The sequence below is a fragment of the Nansenia antarctica genome (genome assembly GCF_963989245.1).
Source record: "Nansenia antarctica genome assembly, chromosome: 5".
In the NCBI taxonomy this organism is placed as follows: domain Eukaryota; kingdom Metazoa; phylum Chordata; class Actinopteri; order Argentiniformes; family Microstomatidae; genus Nansenia; species Nansenia antarctica.
In genome coordinates, this window is record NC_137690.1 from 53523065 (window position 1) to 53545459 (window position 22395).

The following is a 22395-nucleotide window of genomic DNA, read 5'->3' on the forward strand; positions in this document are numbered from 1 at the left end:
CTGTGAGCCTTTTTTGACGCGCGTCTTACTTTAGCCAGTGTTTTAGCCTGGTCGCTAATTATATCCGACTCAGAAGGAGCTCAACCAAGCAGCGAATTATTTGAGCCACATAGATGGAACCGAACGCAAGCTAACATTATCGAGGCTTAGAACTTTATCGACCTTAGTGGAATGGGCACCTGTAGTATTACCGAGACCTAACATTCCCAGGCCTAACATTCCCAGGCCTAACATTCCCAGGCCTAACATTCCCAGACCTAACATTCCCAGACCTAACATTCCCAGACCTAACATTCCCAGGCCTAACATTCCCAGACGTAACATTCCCAGGCCTAACATTTCCGGTCCCTGGGTTTGGGGTTCTCACCGTGTGTGGACCTCGGCGCGGGCACAGCCGCTGGGGTTAAGGGGCAGCTCCTCCTCTTGGTAGTCGTAGCTGTGGAAGCGGAAGCGGTGGCCCTTGCAGCTCGCTGCTCCCTGCAGCTGCTCCAGCAGGAAGATCACGGCGTCGTGGAGCACGCCCAGAACGCGGGCTCCCGTCATCCCGCTCAGAGGTAGCTGCTTCAGACGGAAGCCTGCTCGGGCCTCCAGGACGCCGTCGATCACCGCCCTCCACGCAACTGAGGGAGGGGAGAGTATTATTATCTTGAGTTGGAGGTATTCTTTGGGATTCAGTGTTATGTTATATATTATTATTATTATTATGTCACTCCACTGACTGCAGAGTCTAGTCTGCAGAGTCTAGTCTGGGCTTGCCCTGCTTAACCAATTACCTCCCCAGGTACCATAGCAACCAACACGACAAGTTTGTGTATACGTTGACATGTCACATAGCCGTTGTGTTAATCCTCTAGTAGAGTTAGCTGATGCTTTTATCCAAAGCGACTTACATTACAGTGAGTGGATATATTTTTCAGTATATATGGTCCCAGCGGGAATGGAATCCCCAACCTAAGCGTTGTTAGCGCCATGCTCTACCAACTGAGCCACAGAGGACCACATACCAACTTTTAGAATAATATCTACAAAGTCAAATAAAGTCTCACCCTCTAAGTTGTCTGCTTGTACCCTGAATCCGTCGTCACTGGTGATCTCAAAGCGTAGGTGGGGTTGGTTCATGCAGATTGGACTGTCCTTCTCCTGCTTAGGTGGTGGTGCCTCCTCGTCCGAGCTCAAACCTGACAGGAGAACACAAACTATGATTTAGGACAGAAACTACTGTACTTCATCCTCATCCTTACAACTCAACGACAACTACTATTCAAACAGTTATTTATTACAAGAGAAACTGGGCAAAACAACAACACACAGTTAGACAAAACACAACATTAAAACAACATTAGATAGATAAGATATTATACACCTCGTTCCAAATGATTATGCAAATTGCATTTAAGTGTCATAAAAATAAAAAAAAATGTTTTTCAATTAAACTCATGGATGGTATTGTGTCTCAGGGCTCTTTGGATCATTGAAATCAATCTCAGACACCTGTGATAATTAGTTTGCCAGGTGAGCCCAATCAAAGGAAAACTACTTAAGGAGGACGTTCCACATTATTAAGCAGGCCACAGGTTTCAAGCAATATGGGAAAGAAAAAGGATCTCTCTGCTGCCGAAAAGCGTCAAATAGTGCAATACCTTGGACAAGGTATGAAAACATTAGATATTTCACGAAAACTTAAGCGTGATCATCGTACTGTGAAGAGATTTGTGGCTGAATCAGAGCACAGACGGGTTCGTGCAGATAAAGGCATAAAGAGGAAGGTTTCTGCCAGACAAATTCATCGGATTAGGAGAGCAGCCACTAAAATGCCATTACAAAGCAGCAAACAGGTATTTGAAGCCGCTGGTGCCTCTGGAGTCCCGCGAACCTCAAGGTGTAGGATCCTCCAGAGCTTTGCAGTTGTGCGTAAACCTACTATTTGGCCACCCCTAAACAATGCTCACAAGCAGAAACGGTTGCAGTGGGCTCAGAAATACATGAAGACTAATTTCCAAACAGTCTTGTTTACTGATGAGTGCCGTGCAACCCTGGATGGTCCAGATGGATGGAGTAGTGGATGGTTGGTGGATGGCCACCATGTCCCAACAAGGCTGCGACGTCAGCAAGGAGGTGGCGGAGTCATGTTTTGGGCCGGAATCATGGGGAGAGAGCTGGTAGGCCCTTTTAAGGTCCCTGAAGGTGTGAAAATTACCTCGGCAAAGTATGTAGTTTCTGACTGACCACTTTCTTCCGTGGTACAAAAAGAAGAACCGTGCCTTCCGTAGCAAAATCATCTTCATGGATGACAATGCACCATGTCATGCTGCAAAGAATACCTCTATAGTAGGGATGTCCCGATCCCACTTTTTCACTACCGATACCGATACCTGGGCTTCGGGTATCTGCGATACCGATACCGATCCGATATTTGTATACATTTTTTGACCCCTGAATAATAACAAATACCTCCCCAGTATATAGTCCACACCAACAACAGTTAAATTAAAGACTGCCAGCCTTTATTAAAGCAACAAATGCGACGTGTTGTGGATTGAAACTACGGATCATAAGCTTTCAAATGATGTGTCATACATTGAAATCCGAAAAAATATGAAGTTAGAGTAATTTGAATGTTGTTAGACGTCAGGCACATATAGGGTTAACCTCTTTGTAATGAAACCGGAAGCAAACAGCGCTATGCGCATTTTAAGCGCATATAGGACTCGCGTGAAGCATTTCTGCGACACGCGTTTCTGTTCACTGTTTTCATTCCCTCATCGCTTATACACATACGTTTGACTGCGCATGACAGTAGGATCGGATCGGAGCCTTTTTTTTTCTGGTGCGATCCGCGATCCAGCATTCAGGTCCAATATCGTGCCGATATCAGTATCGGATCGGGACATCCCTACTCTATAGCATTGGCTGCTATAGGCATAAAAGGAGAGAAACTCATGGTGTGGCCCCCATCTTCCCCTGACCTCAACCCTATTGAGAACCTTTGGAGCATCCTCAAGCAAAATATATATGAGGGTGGGAGGCAGTTCACATCAAAACAGCAGCTCTGGGAGGCTATTCTGGCATCCTGCAAAGAAATTCAAGCAGAAACTGTCCAAAAACTCACAAGTTCAATGGATGCAAGAATTGTGAAGGTGATATCAAAGAAGGGGTCCTATGTTAACATGTAACTTGACCTGTTAAGATGTTTTTGTTTTAAATAGCTTTTGATTTCAGTAAATATGACCTCCTAATATGACCTCCTAACCCTAAATTCATCAAATTACAATTTTTAGTTCTTTACAACCTATGTTTTGAAACTCTGTTGTGCATAATAATTTGGAACAGTGCATTTTGAGTTTTTGAGTTTTTGAGTTTTTGTTATCATTGGGAGGTTTGTTCAATAAAATTTGAATTATACTCTAACGGTTGATGACTTGAAAAATTATACTGATTGTCATTTGCATCGACTATTTAGGAAAATCTGAGAAATATAATTTGCATAATAATTTGGAACGCGGTGTATATATGCCATTTAGCTGATGCTTTAATCCAAAGCGACTTACATTGCACTGAGTGCGTAGATTTTTTGTCAGTATATATGGTCCCCGTTGGAATTGAACCCACAACCTAAACGCTGTTAGCGCCATGCTCTACCAACTGAGCCACAGAGGACCACATACATGTAGTACACAAGAATAATCTCAAAGTACATAAAATAAATAAATACAAATAATAAGCGATACATTAGCTTAGTGTAAAGATGCCCCACCAGAGTAAGGGCCCCAGTCAGAGAGGTCCCCGTGGCTAGCGCTGACCCACACATGGGTTTTACCAGAGATGTTGCTGTTACCCCGCGTGCTGGAGGGGGGGCGGTCCACGGGAGGTCTGCAGAACACATTATAGAATGTATGAATAAACATAGATGGAAATATGTGCATGGAGAAGGAGCAGGAGGGAAACGTGTCCTCCTCACAAATCTTTTTAAAATATATTTGACACAAATAAACCATCAGATATTTGGTGGATATATAAAAGGGTTTTGTTTGAAAAGGACTAACCTGATCTTCTCAGGCTCTGGGAGTTTAAACTTTGGCTCAACCTTCTCCTGAAGCGTCTCCGGAACCTTGTCCTGAAGACTCTCTTGGTCCAGGTCCAGTATCTCCTTCACTGTCGGGGCTTTAATACGAACGCCTCCAGCTCTGTAGGGAGACGAAACAACACAGTGACTCACTTTTCACTCACTCAGTCAAAGTGAATCAATCGATCACTTGATCTGCAAGTCACGGATCTGATGTTCACTGTTTACATGTACTTTACAGTAACATAACAACACATGAAATATATATATATATATATTGTTGTTGTTTTTTAACTTTTAAGAGTATGTGAGTACTTTACAGTAAAATTATGTTGTTGCCATGATATTTCTATATATATATATTTAGAAAGAGAAATATCATGGCAACAACCTCAGTAGAAAACTAGAAGTCATGTCACCATTATTAGATACATTTCCATACCTGCTCCCATCTGGGTCATCTAGGGCACTAGAGAGTGTTGGCTCTATGAAATCCATCCTGCATTTTTTCCTGCCCCTTCCTTGCCACTCAGAGGCCGAAGACACACTCTTGACACGGACCTGGGAACGTGACGTGGTCGCACCGTCGGGTTGATGGCTGAGGAGCCCGCTAGGTGTCACTGTGATGGCCAACGGGGACTGGAGCTTATTCAGGAACGGGTGGACACGGAACTGGGAGGGACTCAGCGCGTTAAGCGGCGTCCGCGGGGTCAGGATGTTGGGCAACGTCCGTGCGGGGTCCCGGTGGGTCGCCATGGCGCGGTCGATGATAGCTTGGGCCATGTCTCCCTGACCACCTGTGGCCACCAATGTGGGCGAGCCGGGCGCTGACACACAGTTGACCCCGGCCGCTCTCCATCCGCTGTTCACAGGCACCGTCCTGACGAAGACTCGACCGTCCGAGGGCAAACTCTGCGGGGGATTGTTCTTATAGGTCACGATGTGCGCAGTTGGGCTGATGGCAGTCCGTGGCGTCGACGAGGCGGGAGTGACCAGGACGCGGGGGACAGAGCGTGGTATGGCGTTGCTGCTGTGGATCATCTTGGCAATCTGGCTGATGCGGCTGTAGGACGGAGAGCTGGTGCTGACTGCCTGGTAGGTGTTGGTTGCTGGGTTTTTGATCAATATCTGACCCTGACGGTTGACTAGCAGCACCTGCGGGGGTGTGGATGGGGCTTGCGCTGAGTTGGAAGCAGCGGCCTGAGATGAGATAACTATATGCTGCTGAGGTGCTTGCTTGGGGGTGCCGAGGCGGATAGCGATAGTTCGCCCCCTAGTGGCTCCAGCTTGCAATGGTACAGAGTTCAAGCCATTGATCATCATGGGGGAGGAGCTTACTGTGACTGTCTGGGGGATGGTATGGAATGCAATGGAAGGGGAGGTGGACGCTACATTCAAAGGCAGAACAGGGCCAGGGGGTACGGACAACGTGATGAGGCTGGGCTGTGGTGCAGGTTTGGGTGAGATGGATTTCAAGCTCACAGGTGCGTGTTGGGGAATTGTCCTATTTTTCAGAGGGATTTTTGGTGTGGTCTTTGTTGGGATCTTTTTGGGCGAGGTCTCCGGTTCGTAGTCTGGGTCTCCCATGTCGTCTACTCCGATGAGTGAATCTGTTGATGAGTCACTGTCGTCCTTGACGAGACCCGCGTTATTGAGGTACACTATGGAGCCGTCATCAGTGGAAATAAAATGGCCACTGGCGGGATCCAAAATAACCTCATTTTGGCCTTCTGTTGACTCGGAATCCATTAGAACCTCCTCTTGAACCGAAACGTCGTTGTTTGGATCACACGTTTCAAACACGGGTGACGATAGTGCCTCTGATTCTGACTCGAGTCTCTCCCAGGCAGGAGACACACCATCAGGGGTTATATTTTCATTAGCTTCAGAATACTCTCCTGCACCCTGAACTGCCTCCCTGCTTTTCCCCAGTTCCTGAGCTTCCTCGTCACCCGCCGCCTCGCTGTCGTCGCTCTCAGACCCGTTGCCAGCCCCGTCCAGTTGTGAGATGGACTGGGACGACGGAGGAGGAGGAGGAGGAGGGAGACTGCCTGCCTGTCCCGAGTCCTTCGGCGCCTCACAGACCACCACCGTGCGAGAGAACTTCAAGTAATGATCCAGGTCTTCGTCGGAGGAGCCGTGATCCAAGTCCTCTTTGGAGGTCATGGCTTTGGTGAATACTGCAGCTTTATTGGAATCCATGTCCACCACCTGAGTCTCCCTCTGGCTGTCCTCTCCTTGCACCACCTCCTCCTCCTCCTCCTCCTCCCCTTGGCCTTCTGTCTGTGATCCACAGTGCAGCGCCACATTCTCGTTCAGCAAGGCCTCGTCAAACTCCAGCTTGGCGTTCAGCACGGACGCCACAGCCACGTCTGCATCCACGTCGAACAGGGCGAGGGGCAGCTCCAGAGGGACTGTGTCTTCATCCAGGCCACCGGGGGGCAGCATGATGCCGTTGGCTGGCGCCACCACTGCATCCTCCGGCTCAGCGGTGGCTAGGAAGTCGTGGGGCACCTCGGCAGACACCGGCGTGGTGATCTTAAAGGGCAGTCTGGTCCTGGGGGAGTGGCGGTCGGACAGGAGGGGGAGGGCAGGCGGCGGACTGCTTGAGCTGTCATGCCGCGGGGAGAGGTCTGAGGTAAGACTGGAGGGGAAGGAGTGGGGCGGGGAGACCCAGCTGGAGGACACGGCGGCGCCGCGCCCCCGACAGGGCGGGGAGGGGATCGGTAAGATATCATTGTCTCTGGATGGGGAGCTGAAGGGCAAGGAGCGGGGATGGAGGGCTCCCCCTGAACGGAGGGCTATTGGTCCAGCGGAAGGCTCAGTGGGGGAGGAGGAGCTGTGGCGAGTACGGGATGATAGACGCCGAAGCCGACGAGTCTCCTCCAGATCTCTGATGGTCAGAATGTGGTGGGACTTGGACACTGTGTTTCCTAGAGGAGAGGAGAGGAGAGGAGAGGAGAGAGGAAGGGAAAGAAGATTAGTAAAAGTTAATGAAGAAATAAGAATATGTCATTGAATTGAAAGACAATCTTCAATCAGTCTTATCGCTGATGTCGATATTGCCTTTGGAAACACAGGCTGGAAAGTAAGCAAATGGTTTACGGCCTTCACCTGGAGAAGGAAGGGGTCGAGATGCTCTGCATGCTGGTCTCCTGGTTTGTGTGTAACCAGGGCTTTTGGGTCCAGCCCCAGGTTCCGGTTTTGAAAGTGGCGATGGGGTGCTTTGAGGAACCTCAATGGGCGGAGCGCTTGTTACCGCCTCCCGAGCCTCCGCTTCTGGGAAACAAACAAATAAAACACAATCGAATGTCATCATTAATTGCATTCAACTTTGACGGCAGAACTACAACACTGGCCTTGGGTGAGATTCTATAGTTGATTGTAGCAATGATCAAAAGCTGCAGCGATGTCTTTACATACCGTTGTCGTGGTTTGGGCTGTGAGCGATGGTGTGGTTCTCTCCCTGGTCCCACTTCTGCTCCCCTAGCTTTCCTGGGAGTGGACTACACACCTCTGTCACCTTACAGGTGTACTTACAGTGCCGCCGGGGGTCTACTGTGCTCCAGTACAAACGAGAGCATCTGGACGAAGGGAGGGGGAAGAGAGAGAATGAGTGATGTATAGAAGAGGTTAAATGTTTAATCTACAGTATGTCATGTCAGACACGACAATGACAAACATGAGTACTTTCATTATCCTAACAGAGATTATAAGAGTACAAATGGATGATGTTGGCGGCCGGTATAGAAGGTTATGGTCACTTACTGATAACCCACTGGATAGAGTCTTGCACCATTTGCTGACAGTTCATTAAGCACACCCAGTTTGTTTATCTGCAGAGAGCCTGGGTGGATACAGAAGAAGATGGCTGGTTTCAGAGCATTACATTCATAATAAGGAATTATTGATGGCAATATTTATATAGACACACACATCAGGGTTTCCGTTAGAAAAAAATTGTGCCGGTCAACGTGTCCGGGAAGATTTCAATTTACCGGACAAACGTGAGATATTCCGGTCATCATATTAAAATATAATATAGCTGTTTGTCGCGGTGATTACTGTTGTGTAGCCTAGCCTATATATGCCGTTTAATGTCTATTTCTCATCCGATACGATTAGATGCGAGCTATATAATAAATATAATAATATAGGCTTTCATGATTCGCATGCGCGCTATGCCATATGTCCAGCGCTGAACGCGCGCCACACTGGGAACTGAACAGACTGCATCGATCAATGAACGGACTCCACATTACGTTAACTGAAGTCTGTTACATTTTTGGGGATTAATGTGAGTTTTCTATTTTCTCTTTTCAGTTTTACCCTTTTTTATCAATAAAACAATGTCATTTCTATAACCAGGTCTCGCTGGTTGGGAAGGCATTTAGTTTAGCTGCCTGTCAAATCATACTTAATCGGACTCGGGAGTATGACAATGAGGAGAACATAACTGTTTATTGAGAAATGATTGATAGGCAGGCTGGGATACGTATATAAAGAAAAACCACAATGTCTAGATTTATAACATTTTATTGAAAAGTGCAAGAGGTTACATGTAGGCTTCTGGCGTGACACATAGGCTAGCCTAATTTCCGTTCATATGCCTTTTATCAGATAAAATAAAATAGAACAAAACTCTTTGAAAATAAATAGGCTTTAAATGAACTTGCAATGCGCATAGGCTAATTTCCGTTCGATGTTAATAGGCCTATAGTCAGGGGTGCACATAACTGGTGCGCCAGTGCGCATGCGTCGCCAAAACGCATGCTGCGCGGCAGATCAGCCGCATGAGGGCGCTTTTGCGCACCAAATTTTTTTTTAATATAAAAATACATTTTGATCACAAAAAAAACATCCTCTACCATGGTTGATATTGAGGACAGTGATAATTTACAGCAGTCAAGAGAGCAGTGATGATGACGATTAAGCTTGTAGTAGGGATGGACGGTTTCCAATTATTGAAACCGAAAAACCGTCAAAGACTAAAACCGCGGTTTTCCGGTTAACCGAAAAACGACCGAAAAACGAAACGGAAAAAAAAAAAAGAAAAGAAAAAGAGAGAGCGACAATTTCAAATAATTGAGCCCTACTGCTACAATACACTCATGTCGAACACCATTAAAACACCGTAAGCACAGTCGCAACACATTTAGGCTACTTAGTTTCACAAATATAAGTGGAAAGGCAGACTTTTGTAAGCTACACCATACATGAAAACACATGAACACTTAACACACCAGCTCCGCTGATCCAGGGTGCACGCCTGCACGGAAGATCATCTCTTGGAACAGCGTCTTCATTGAATGAACTGCTTTCTCAATATCTTGGTTCTTAGACAAAGTTTCAGCTGCTGCTCAATGTATTTAAATATTTGAATACTGCTCAATAATCACTGAAATATTAGACTTAGAATTATGCAGTGAACATACTTAAAGCTTTTCATAAAAACCACATGCCGCGAGACTGACTCGTCCTGAACTGTCGTAAGTCAATCAACAAAGAATGCCCCATCAAAATAAAAGTGCCCATGGTAGAGCTGTCAAAATAGAGCTTTCAAAATAAATGTACTAATACAGATAAAGATAAATACAGAACTACCTTTGCGTCACTAAGTGACCGCGTATCTTCTGAGACATGCGTTCTGTCATCACTTTCAGTAGCGCCTTCACACACAGTGGTGCTGTGCACAAACACTCTTGATCCGTATAGCTCTTGTTTTATTATATTGTGGTTTAGTAAATACTGCACTTGGAGTTACATTCAATGCATGATTTGTGCTATAGAACATAAATAAAGTTTGATTGATTGATTGATATCAAATCAAATCACATTTTATTTCTATAGCGCATTTCTCACAAAAGTGACCCAATGCGCTTTACAGAGAGCAGCGAAAATGATCTTATTAAATGTAAGCGAGTAATTGTAAAAAACCTTTCCTATCTACCAATAACTGAAGGCAACTATCTTTCCCATAGAGTGATTCGTTACCCTTAAATATAATCCCAATTAGATATTAATCCTCAGTTATTCTTCACAACTGACCAAACCTCTCACTCATTGCGCGGCAGATTCAGACTGTATCATTGTTATTTTCACACACGACAAACATGTGACATGTTCCAGTTTTATTCTTTGAACAACATAGGAAAAAAAAAATAAAAAAAAAAATAAAAAATCCGGTTTCAGACGGTTTTGATAAAAAAACGTTTCTATTTTTATAAACCCCGGTTTTCGGTTTAACCGAAAAACCGTCCATCCCTAGCTTGTAGTATAAATAAATGCTTAGGCTGTAACTTTTTGTTGAAAAGTTGATTTCAGTGTTTACAGAACAGAGCAGTGCTTAAAGAGATCAGTTGATTTCATTGTGTTTAAAGGAGTCTGACAGACTTTCATGCTTAAAGAGCAGTCATTTGATTTTGCATTTGTTTCTTTTGTTTTGCACACAATCATTTGTTCGTTTATCTTTATTTATGAATAAATGTCGTTTTGCATGTATCCCTTTTTCATCCATCCTGTGGGACGGGTCGTGACTCGCGAGCTCGGGGAGCACCAAGCAGCGTCCCTAGGTACTCCTCTGAGCACTGGCCCCAAAAAGTTATGTGCACCCCTGCCTATAGTAGCCTATGCCTTTTCTCAGATAGGGGATAGCCTTAAATAAAATAGCCTGCTATTCAGGCTTTCAGTAGCTCAGTCAGTCCCACATACTGATGACATGCGATGACATTTTTTGCCATGTGAAATGCAACTTGTAGCTGAGAGTGCAGCTTATTGTTAGCCGTTTCATTAGCCTGCTCACAGTGGCTTTTCATAGCGGTTTGCTGTTGCCTCAAACTGACCGCCGATATGTGGTCACTGCACCGACTGTGATCAGTGAGAGCCGACATTCTCATATTAGTTGCTCCTCTCATGAATCCGTTATTCCTCCCCGATTTTTTGCACGGTGAGCAGAACATTTTTCCTTCCCCATCTAAACGCAGCCAGGGGAAATTTTCTTTCCATTCAACTCGGAACCCTCGAGACTTTTTGTCCATGTTTACCTCTCGCTCGCTATGGTGCACTTTGAGCTGCAACGTTTGCAGGTTAAAAGCGCTAGCCTATACAAATAAAAGTTATTATTATTATTATGGTGGCCCGCTACGCAGGGTTGCCAGATGGGCCGGGTTATCGCCGAATGGGCTACTGGGTTTAGCGGTAATAGACTGGTTAGGCTGTAAATTGTCAATCCCATCTGGCAACCCTGCGCTATTACCGCTGTTTCGCGGAGTCATCATCATGCCGGCGTCAAATCATATAATAATAAAAGAAATATATAGCCTATATATTCGTCTTTTTTAATATAGAAGGAATCAGAATGTGACAATTAAACTTTAGCGAATTGTATTCAAATTGTGCTTAGAGGGAATTATTTTTACCGGACATTATGTCGGACTTCAACACATTTTACCGGACAAAGACCGGTAATTACCGGTTAACGGAAACCCAGACACACATACACCGGTGAGCCGAAACATTATGACCACTGACCCTTAACAACGACTGCCAGGTGGTCATAATGTTTTGGCTCATCGGTGTATAACTTTTGGTGCCCTGAAATAGGGGGACTATGTATAAAAGCTGAGAATCTATACTGAAATAGGGTAACTACAGTGGGGGAAATAAGTATTGACATTTTGTCCAGTAAATGTATTTGCACCAGACTTTGGTATTAACTCAAACAATCCAGACAAAACATCTAAACATTTAAGTCCATATGTAAATAAAGTTGTGTGTAATAAAGTGGAATGAAACAGGGAAAAAGTATTGAACACACTAAGAAAAAAGATAACTAATTAGGAGGCAACTCTACCTCCAATCTCTGCTATGTCAGCTGGGTTAGAATATATTAATGGGCTATAAAATGTTGTTACCAAGGTGCCACACAACACCTTATTATACTAGTTATGGTTTTCAGCTGGTTCCTGTGGTGTTTTTCTTTTTCTTTGTGTGTTCAACACTTCTTTCCTGTTTCATTCTTTATTCTTTATTACACATAACTTTATTTACATATGGACTTTAATGTTTAGATTTTTTGTCTGGATTGTTTGAGTTAATATCAAAGTCTGGCGCAAATACATTTACTGGACAAAATGTTGATGTGTTCAATACTTATTTCCTCCACTGTATATCAAATAAAAGCTGAGTCTATACTGAAATAGGGGAACTATATCAAATAAAAGCTGAGAATCTACAGTTTAACCTCTTATTAATTGTTTGAAAACCACGGAGCCCCTCGACATACTCACCGATCGTCATATTTATCGATTCTGGCTCAAGGCCGGTAAGAAACTTCTTGCGGAGGTTGATGCCCTCAAAGTCCACGTAGACCCGCCGGAGGATTTCAAACCCGTTACCAGACACCATCTGGAAATGGAACGGAAATCTTGTGATATAAAGCTACAAAATGAGTCTCAAGGTGTGAGCTACTGACACGTAGTGTTTCAGTGATTTGGTGAGACTGTGGTGGGTGGACCTCGAGATTTTGATAGGGTTGATACCAATCCAAGCGTCGCTCACTGGGGGGGGGGGGGGGCGGGGTGAATATAGAAGTAGTCCAAAGTGTGTGAGAGAGCGAGCTTACAGCAGCAAAACGCTTTTGCTGAAGCAATGGCGCGAAACACAATGTCAGAGTTCTTTTTCCATTACGAACCGAAAAAAGTCTAGGTAATTAATGGGGAACTAATGGGAAACAAGGACACGTCATTGTGAAAGTGGAGCTGACTTTCGGAATGAGAACTATGTTTGTGTGTGCGTGCTTGCTTGTGTGTGTGAGCGCATGTGTTTATAATCAAACGTACCTTGCCACTGATGAGGTCCCGGTGCTTGAAGCAGAAGACCTTCCTGTCCACCTGGAACACACAGTTGCGGGCGCGGGCACACATGAAGTGGTAGTTACTCTGGCAGGAGGAGAGACAGCAGCCCACTGTAGCCCCATACTGGCCACACCGCTCACAGCGCTGTGGGGAAGAACAGAGTGAGTGAGTGAGTGAAAGAAAGAAAGAAAGAAAGAAGGGGGGGGTGCATAACCAGTGGAGAAGTTCCTAAATAGTTTAATGTAATGACATGTAAATACTTGAAAGGGTTACAAGTAGTACATTCATGTCTGAAACAGAAGAATATAATATATCATTTTCATTCATTGAACAGAGCACTGAACAGAGCACTGAGACTACGAAATGTATTTCGTGCACATGTCTCCCCCCAGCTCTGGGCACAGGGTCAGCCATCTTATGGAGCTTCTCCACTACCGTCCCGTACCGTACCAGAACGCGTGCGCCCGGTTTGTTTTGCTTTCTCCACTGCCATCTGGGCCGTACCGGGCCATAGTACCCGTACTGAATTTAGCTAACCTTCCTGACTCGGAGCGAAAGGTACTATCTGTGCTACGATGTGACGCTGCAGACCGTTGATTGATTGATAGTGACGCGTCATACAGCTGTTGTTTACAATGGTCCGAGAGCCTTGAGACCAAAAGCTCACAATAAACATCGTTTTTGCACAGATTTGAGTATGCAAATGCTGCTTTTTTGCACTCTATTTGATACTATTTGATACTCTTCAGCAGCAGCACCCCAGGTAAGTCTGATCACGGATGAGGGAATTTACATGGTGAAATGCATTCTTAGACATGACTATGTCGTCATGATTACAAAGATGCCACTTGAAATGCATGAAACCCAAGTTTATTCGTGTCCTACACACACGTTCGCCTAGTATTTGACTGCCTGTAGCCCAATCACGAATGGTCCCAGTATTAGTCTTCAGACGGAACAAATTGGTTGTTATTGTGCTTGCTGTAGCAAGCCCACGATATGTTATTGCTCATATATATTTATTTTAATCCTGTTCTTTTACCAACTGCTAAGACCACAATATAGTAAGCTAGTTACTTTAGCTAGCTAAAGATATTGGCCCCCCAAATCATTTTACAACTTGTTTAGCAATTATGTAACAATGTTTCTGTCGAACCCCACAGTGAGCAACGTAATGTAGCTAGCGAACAGAAGTGGGGACTGTCCCGACTCGCTCCAGGTCTGTTGTGTATAATGGAGAAACGTTTCTGAAAATACGGTACGGGTAAGATACAAATGCGTGTTGTTCTGTACCGTCCCGGTCTGGTCAATGGAAAAGAGCCATTTGGCGCCCCTGGAGCAGTTAGGGCTTAAGTGTCTTGCTCAAAGGCACAACGGCAGTGGTAGGCCCCTTAGCGATGATGCCAACAACCCTCCAGTCACCAGCTCACATCCGGCTCCCTCCTGGGGTGGGAATCGAACCAGAGACCTACCGATTGCTGGCCGGCCTCTCTAATCTCTAGGCTACCAGTCGCCCTCTACTGATATCTACTGATTTATCCCAGCTTTGAGAGGTGCCGAATTTGTGTTTGCTTCTTACCAGGTGGCGCCCCCTTGAGACGGCGCTGTGCACCTGCAGCAGGGCGCTTTTCTCTTCGTACACCTCGGCAGACCACAGGCAGCAGTTGATGTGGGCCCACTCGTTCTGGCCCAGGTAGAGCAGCCGGCCTCCGTCCTACAGGGACACAACAGGGCCACACTGAGCAAGTCAAGTGGATTTAATTTAATATAGATGAATGCATTTGTTGTTAGTCACTCTGGATGAGAGGGTCTGCTTAGTAAAATTACAAACATGTCTAGTAGGTAATGTAATACATTTTTCACACTTTTATCCAAAGTGACAATTAGAGATTACAGGGACAGACACCTTGGAGTAACTAGGGCTAAGTGCCTTACTCAAGGGCACACTAGTGGCGGTGTTCCCAGGTGGGATTTGAACTCATGACCTTCTGATCACCAGTCCAACTCACAATCCACTAGGCCGCCACTACTACCCCCCTGGATGACAGGGTATGTTAAATTACAAAAAAGCTGCCATCATTTCTGTAGTAAACACAGTACTGGGAAGGGTGCAATGGGACTCACGTTTGGTGTAGCGTCTCCACATTGTTGGCAGAGTGAACACTGCCTCTCATCTCTGGTCCAGCTGGGCTCCTGGACCCCCGTGATAGTAACTGTGATACATATACAATGTAGAACAAGTAGTCAAACACGCTGGGCCTGACGGTGATTTTGAAATGTGATAATTACCATGAAGGGTTACAAATGTATCATGAAACCAGTTATCCACAATTCAAAAGGTATTGTAAGGTCAGAATCTGTCCTCAATCTATATACACTGGTTTCCAGACCCAGATTAGGCCTATGTAATAGGGATGGACGGTTTTTCGGTTAAACCGAAAACCGGGGTTTATAAAAATAGAAACGGTTTTTTATCAAAACCGTCTGAAACCGTTTTTTTTTTTTTTTTTTTTTTAAAGAATAAAATAGAATAAGAATAAAACTGGAACATGTCACATGTTTGTCGTGTGTGAAAATAACAATGATACAGTCTGAATCTTCCGCGCAATGAGTGAGAGGTTTGGTCAGTTGTGAAGAATAACTGAGGATTAATATCTAATTGGGATTATATTTAAGGGTAACGAATCACTCTATGGGAAAGATAGTTGCCTTCAGTTATTGGTAGATAGGAAAGTTTTTTTTACAATTACTCGCTTACATTTAATAAGATCATTTTCGCTGCTCTCTGTAAAGCGCACCACACTTTTGTGAGAAATGCGCTATAGAAATAAAATGTGATTTGATTTGATATCAATCAATCAATCAAACTTTATTTATGTTCTATAGCACAAATCATGCATTGAATGTAACTCCAAGTGCAGTATTTACTAAACCACAATATAATAAAACAAGAGCTATACGGATCAAGAGTGTTTGTGCACAGCGCCACTGTGTGTGAAGGCGCTACTGAAAGTGATGACAGAACGCATGTCTCAGAAGATACGCGGTCACTTAGTGACGCAAAGGTAGTTCTGTATTTATCTCTATCTGTATTAGTACATTTATTTTGAAAGCTCTATTTTGACAGCTCTACCATGGGCACTTTTATTTTGATGGGGCATTCTTTGTTGATTGACTTATGACAGTTCAGGACGAGTCAGTCTCGCGGCATGTGGTTTTTATGAAAAGCTTTAAGTATGTTCACTGCATAATTCTAATTCTAATATTTCAGTGATTATTGAGCAGAAAGACGTCAAATTCGTCTTTAAAGTTTTTATTTAATTTTTTTAAGATGTTCGTTTTTTTAGCTAACATTCAACTCGAAGATGTGAAGTACCCACTCGTTATTTTTCCGAACAGTTTTACGTTCATTAAATAAGTGTAATCTATAACACAATGACTTCGTTTCTTGTTGTTTGATGGGGATTCATTATCTTTGACGGGGATTTTCTCTGCTTAGTGATTTCCGGTGTAGCAACTTTCAAATACTCATGTCGTCTTCAATTTGTTTCCGATTTCAATGTATGATGCATCATTTGAAAGCTTACAATCTGTAGTTTAAGCACATGTAAAAAACAGAAAAATGATTTCGCCTACAGGTAGCCCTTTTCATTGGGCTGTGTCACAAATATTTAAATACATTGAGCAGCAGCTGAAACTTTGTCTAAGAACCAAGATATTGAGAAAGCAGTTCATTCAATGAAGACGCTGTGTTGCGACTGTGCTTACGGTGTTTTAATGGTGTTCGGCATGAGTGTATTGTAGCAGTAGGGCTCAATTATTTGAAATTGGCGCTCTTTCTTTTTTTTTTTTTTTTTTCGGTTAACCGGAAAACCCCGGTTTTACTCTCTGACGGTTTTTCGGTTTCAATAATTGGAAACCGTCCATCCCTACTATGTAATAATAATAATAATAATAATAATAATAATATCTTAGATTTATATAGTGCCTTTCAAGAAACCCAAGGACGCTTTACAAATTTACAGAAAGACAGTCAGACAGACAAAAACAGAAACACAGATAGAAATAGCTAGACTAAGGGCCAAAGTTGGTGAACAGGTGGGTTTTGAGGGCTGATTTGAAGGTGTCCAGCATAGGGGCGTTGCGGATCACTGTGGGGAGAGAGTCCCAGAGGGTGGGTAACCAGGTCATAGGTAGTAGAGAGTGAGTGACAACAGCCATACCTTGTGTTTTGAGTGGGAGGCCCTCCAGCTGACAGCTGGTGACTGCGGATGGGAGTGTGGTGGTGGCACTGTGCTGGAGGCCGCCCGCCCGCCTGCTGCACTGGTATGTTCTCTCCAGCCACTGTGCATAGCTGTGCTCCAGAGAGGGAGGGAGAACTGCCTCGGGGAGCATACCACTGGAAAAAGATGGGTGGGACGTGTGAGACTTGATCAGCAACTTTGTTTGGTTGACTTCCATGTCAGCGAGCTAGTCATATCTTCGAAGCAAACTAATATTCCATGATTGGTTTATAAAGGTTTTTATAATCTTGTTTCAATGGAGGAAATGTGTAAAACAATCAATCCAATGGTCCTGTGGGTTTGATTCCCGCTGGGACCATATATACAAAAACGTATGCTCTCACTGTACAGTAATTAGATTAGATTCAGTCTTCTTGTCAACAACAAACAAAAGCTTTTTTGCTCTAGGCACAGGGTCAGCCATAGTCAGCGCCCCTGGAGCAATTAGGGGTTAAGTGCCTTGCACCGGCACAACGGCAGTGGATATTAGATATGACGCCTGCAACCCTCCAGTCACCAAATCACATGAAGCTCTCTCCGGGGATAGAACCAGCGACCTTCAGGCTAGCCGGCCTCTCTAACCTCTAGGCTACCTGCCCCCTAATACAGAGCATGGCGCTAACAACACTTTGATTATGGGTTTGTTTCCCGCTGGGACCATACAGTATATATATATATATATATATATATTGAAAAATGTATGCACTCACTGCTATGTACGTCGCTTTGGATGAAAGCGTCAGATAAATAGCATATGTAAATGGCACATATAAATACATCCCTTGTACCTTGGGAATTCTTTGCAGAGCGGGTCCCAGATTTTCAGATCCTGGGTATGGAACCAACTGAAAACCTCCTCCAACATCTGCAAGGAAATAACAGTTTCTGTCAAGTTTCCATCCTTTCCTTGGTATATATAGCTCCAAAAAACATCCTCACCCCCCCCCCTCCCCTGTACAGTTTCTCTACAATAAATACATTTAAAAAATAAAATAATAACTCTTCCTTCTTCTAGCATGCCAACTGCCAGTGGCCCCTGGTCATAGCATAGATTACTTTTTCCTATGCTGACTGATGGATATCATATATGATGATTCACTTACTGAGACAAATGTATTTGTTGCAAGTCACTTTGGAGAAAGGCGTCTGCTAAGTAGCAAAAATGTAAATGTAATGTAAATATATGATCTAATACGGTTAGAGGGAACGGCTGCCTGACCTTCAGGTAGTGAGACCGGGCCAGAGTGGTGAGCCTCTGGTCCTCGGGGAGACACTCCTCCTCCTTCAGCCACATCCTCATTACCATGACAACATCCTCATGGAATGCTTTCTGTTTGGACAACAGGGGAAGAACATAATCAACCAGGAAATATGTAAATCAATCAATCAATCAATCAATCAATCAATCAATCAATCCAATGGTCCTGTGTGGCTCAATTGGCAGGGCATGGTACTAGCTATGGTACGGTTGGGGGTTTACCAAAACCTTACCATATTACAATATTATTTAGAGACGCATAGCGTATGTACGGTAGTCTGATTCACAACAGAACATTGTTATCCATGGAGGTAAACACCTATTAGACTAATCTCTCCTCCCGAACAGCTTTGATGAGGTTTATTTTCATGTGTATATATAAAGGATTAAGGGATCTCACCAGTGAAGTATACTGGCCTTTCTCAAACTTCTTTCCCACGGCATGTAAATCACACACAGGCAGTTGTTGGTCCCTGAGAGCATCTGGTTCGCTGGAATCCTCACACTGTAGAACAGACAAAGTACAGCGAAAAGTGATGGAGACTGTTGTCAAGGAGGATATTAGAAAACAGGACAGTAGAAAATAATGGGGGATAATTCCTGGACCATTAAGCCTAGTCCTAGAATAAAAAAGCATCTTCAATGGAGAATTAGGAAGTGTGATTTAATCCAAGACTATTTGGATGTTGTTCAGAGAATAAAACTAATTTACACACATTTTTATTGTTGTGTGAAAATAATAATGACACAGTCATGATACCGTAAACCGTGGTTAAACCATAAACTGCCATTTCAAAACCATTTTAAAATTCCGATACCGCCCAACCCTAGTTGTAACACAAAGAAAATTGGAAAAAGTCCAGGGGAGTTAATACTTACTGACGGCACTGTATCTTTGACTCTGAAGATGACTCTACACACTGTATGACTCCTTACCTCGCTACAGGTGATGAGATGCTGGGTGCTGGAGGAGGAGAGGAGGTTAGCCAGCACCTCCTCCAGCCCAGCCCTCAGCCTGTCCTGCAGCTCTCCCCTCCAGCCGCTGGGCTGAGACTGGCTGCATGGCGTGCAGCAGAACACAACACCCTCTGGTAGGCCAGACAGGATCTCATACAGGTCATCTGGAGGCAAGACAGGCAATATAACGTAACATGTTTACGGTCTTGGTGATCCTGTTTAGAGGATTCTGATACCAAGGACTGTTAGTAAGGCGGAGAGGGCATCAGCTGTTTTTGGTGATGTTATTGTGAAATAGTTTTGGTTCTAGAATCCAAATGTACTTTTTTGTATGTAGTTGGTACTGTATAATACAGACAAATAATATAATATACATATAATAAGACTAATTCCTTTGTATTGAGTGTTTCTGAACTTTTATTGAGTGTTTCTATGAGCTACTACGACAAGTACTTGTTTCAATGTAAGCAGTCCTCACAAGAGAAAGCACTACAGCAAAAAAGCTGAAAAACACATGATGGGGTACTGCCTCGATGAAACTAATGTTACAGAGGTTTCAGACAAAGGGCAGTTCTGAGGTAAGTGAGCTGTGATGGGCACCTACCTGAGAGCCCTTCACATTTTGAATGCACCCAATGGCTGCACTTGGAACACTGCATCATCCGGCTGTCGCGACTGTCCTCGTCGTAGCACTTAAAGCACACGGTGCAGAAGTTGCCTAGGAAACGGCGAACAAAGACACCGTTTTCATACTGCAACTCTAATGTCAGGGCTCATCCCTGAATTGTTATCAGTGTTACCCGCTGTAACTCAAACCTGTTCAAACATCTTACCTAACCCCTTTGGTTGTACAACGTGCATGTGTCTCCATAGCTACCTTTTTTGTGTTGGACGCTGCAGTCGGGGCAGAGGTCCTGCTCGTGGTTCCAGTTCATGTCCCACGTCTTCCCTGGGGTCACGCCGCAACTTTTGCACCGGATACACGTCATGCACACCTGGGACGAGCAGAGCGAGGACGCAGAAACATAGTTGGAATCAGGAATGTTGTGATGCTCAGGAAAGGACAGGGGAATATGGAGAAATAGACCAGAAACAGAAGTACTGTTAAATCGTATACTTCATTAACTAGTTATGTCTTGAACACTATAAAATTATATATTATAAACATTAAAAAATATATTATAATAATAATATATATATATATATAGTTTTTATCTCCCAGATCTTACCCAGGGCAGGAGACAGTTCATGGGTTTAGGGTAGGTTGGTCCCAGACAGGAGGGGTGGTAGCAATTCTGGCATCTTCGGCACTGCAGTACAGGCTACAGGAAGACACAGGCTGTTCAATTTAAAGTCTGAACGTGGGGTTGGAGAATGGCCAACAGAATCATAGAATGTAATAGAACCATAGAATAGAACCATAGAATAGAACCATAGAATAGAACCATAGAATAGAACCATAGAATAGAACCATGTAATAGAACCATAGAATGTTAGTTGAGCTTCTGGAGACCCTGCTGGGCTGCACACCTTGGTGTTCTTGCTCTTGCGGCCACACACGTGGCAGAACTTGCAGCGGCGGCAGCACCAGTTCTCCTTGTTCTCCTCCTGAGGCCGCTCGTCAGGCCAGAGGCAGAAACTGTGGAAGGGCTCACAGCACACCTGGCAGAAGATCATCTGGAGGGGGTTTAGAACGTCGTTATTTTCAAAACAAACAAATCGAAAGGTGCATTTTGCAATTTCAAACTTTTTAGACTCCAGGCTACCAACAGGCTAGCCAGCTCTTGTCATAATGCAAAAATACATTTTAAAACATGTTTGTTCCATTCAGAAATCATGTTTCTGTATCTTAGAAGAATGGAAATCAAGCAGCCGCAATTCCAGCATCTTGGATTGGAAAGAACTGTCCCGGCTTCGTATCAATTTGATTGGTTAATCCAGCCAGGATTGACAGGGTGCTTTCAGTACCTCATGTTGCCCTTTACTGGCGCAGAGCAGACACACAGGCTGAGGGGTGAGTGGGACGGAGGTGAGGATACTTAGACCGCCCATCAACCACACGTTCTGGACAGCACAGTCCTCCTGAGACGGAACCAAAAAGAAGGATGGGAGAGAATGAGTAAGAGAAACACTGCAAAACAGTACAAAGAGAGTTTGAGTATGTGAGCAAGTGTGTGAGTGAGCGAGTGAGTAAGTGAGTGAGTCACATCTTCACCTTGAAGTCGACGCGGATCTTGTGCGTGGGCTTCGACGGCGCTTTTTGCAGGAACCTATTGGCGAGTGACGACAGGATGTTCGACAGCGATGGGTGCTCTGCCGCGTTCTGGGGACGAATGACATATCGAAGGGGATCAGTTCTGGGATCGTGTTGCACCCCCTCTTTAACAGTCCCATCCTCTTGCTGCGAAGACTCCTCCTCCTCCTCCTCCTCTTTTTCCTCCTCTTCCTCCTGCCTCTCCACGTCCTCCTGCACCTCTCCGCCAGTCTCCCCTGCCTCGGGGGGCAGAATGGGGGACTGCAGCATCGACTGCACCAGAGACTGCGGTAGCCGCTTCAGGCACACCTGCAGCCGCAGCCGCAGACGAAGCCGTAATGACGGGCTTCCAGAATGACCTTTAGCTGTGCGGCCCCCTGTGATTGGCTCAGGAGGGGGGCACTCCACCTCCTCAGCCACCTCCTGTGCCTGTGAAGGGGGGGACTGCTGAAGCCAAAAGCAAGAGGGGGGAGGGGAGGGGTCAGCGTTACCACACCACGACCACAGTCCACGATCACATACTAAAGCAGCAAGAAGTAGCACGGAGAGGGGAAGCACAGAGAGGGGAAAGACAAGAGGGAAGCCACCGACACCAACGCCACCACCACCACCATCTTGGAGAAACTGAAGACAGAGCTGGGAAAGGGGTGAAAGAGTCCAACCTTGGAGTCAGAGCTGGGAAAGGGGTGAAAGAGTCCAACCTTGGAGTCAGAGCTAGAAAGGGG

The 22395-nt window shown here is 44.8% G+C and overlaps 1 protein-coding gene across 1 annotated transcript in view; it reads right to left on the reverse strand.

Annotated features, from left to right (window-relative positions):
• kmt2ba (lysine (K)-specific methyltransferase 2Ba) overlaps positions 1 to 22395 on the reverse strand; it is a gene marked incomplete at its 5' end in the record, with an annotated part of 46696 nt that overhangs the window by 4488 nt on the left and 19813 nt on the right. The window contains 24 exons of the mRNA XM_080531738.1: positions 368 to 620; positions 1047 to 1178; positions 3755 to 3870; positions 4044 to 4184; positions 4506 to 5883; positions 5968 to 6987; positions 7169 to 7342; positions 7487 to 7647; positions 7832 to 7910; positions 12352 to 12469; positions 12904 to 13062; positions 14498 to 14632; positions 15043 to 15131; positions 17142 to 17317; positions 17990 to 18066; positions 18421 to 18531; positions 18860 to 18964; positions 19396 to 19580; positions 20021 to 20134; positions 20294 to 20411; positions 20646 to 20738; positions 20947 to 21093; positions 21385 to 21498; positions 21632 to 22117. Of these exons, the coding sequence (XP_080387864.1) occupies positions 368 to 620; positions 1047 to 1178; positions 3755 to 3870; positions 4044 to 4184; positions 4506 to 5883; positions 5968 to 6987; positions 7169 to 7342; positions 7487 to 7647; positions 7832 to 7910; positions 12352 to 12469; positions 12904 to 13062; positions 14498 to 14632; positions 15043 to 15131; positions 17142 to 17317; positions 17990 to 18066; positions 18421 to 18531; positions 18860 to 18964; positions 19396 to 19580; positions 20021 to 20134; positions 20294 to 20411; positions 20646 to 20738; positions 20947 to 21093; positions 21385 to 21498; positions 21632 to 22117 (5681 nt within the window). The remainder of the gene's footprint in view (positions 1 to 367; positions 621 to 1046; positions 1179 to 3754; positions 3871 to 4043; positions 4185 to 4505; positions 5884 to 5967; positions 6988 to 7168; positions 7343 to 7486; positions 7648 to 7831; positions 7911 to 12351; positions 12470 to 12903; positions 13063 to 14497; positions 14633 to 15042; positions 15132 to 17141; positions 17318 to 17989; positions 18067 to 18420; positions 18532 to 18859; positions 18965 to 19395; positions 19581 to 20020; positions 20135 to 20293; positions 20412 to 20645; positions 20739 to 20946; positions 21094 to 21384; positions 21499 to 21631; positions 22118 to 22395) is intronic.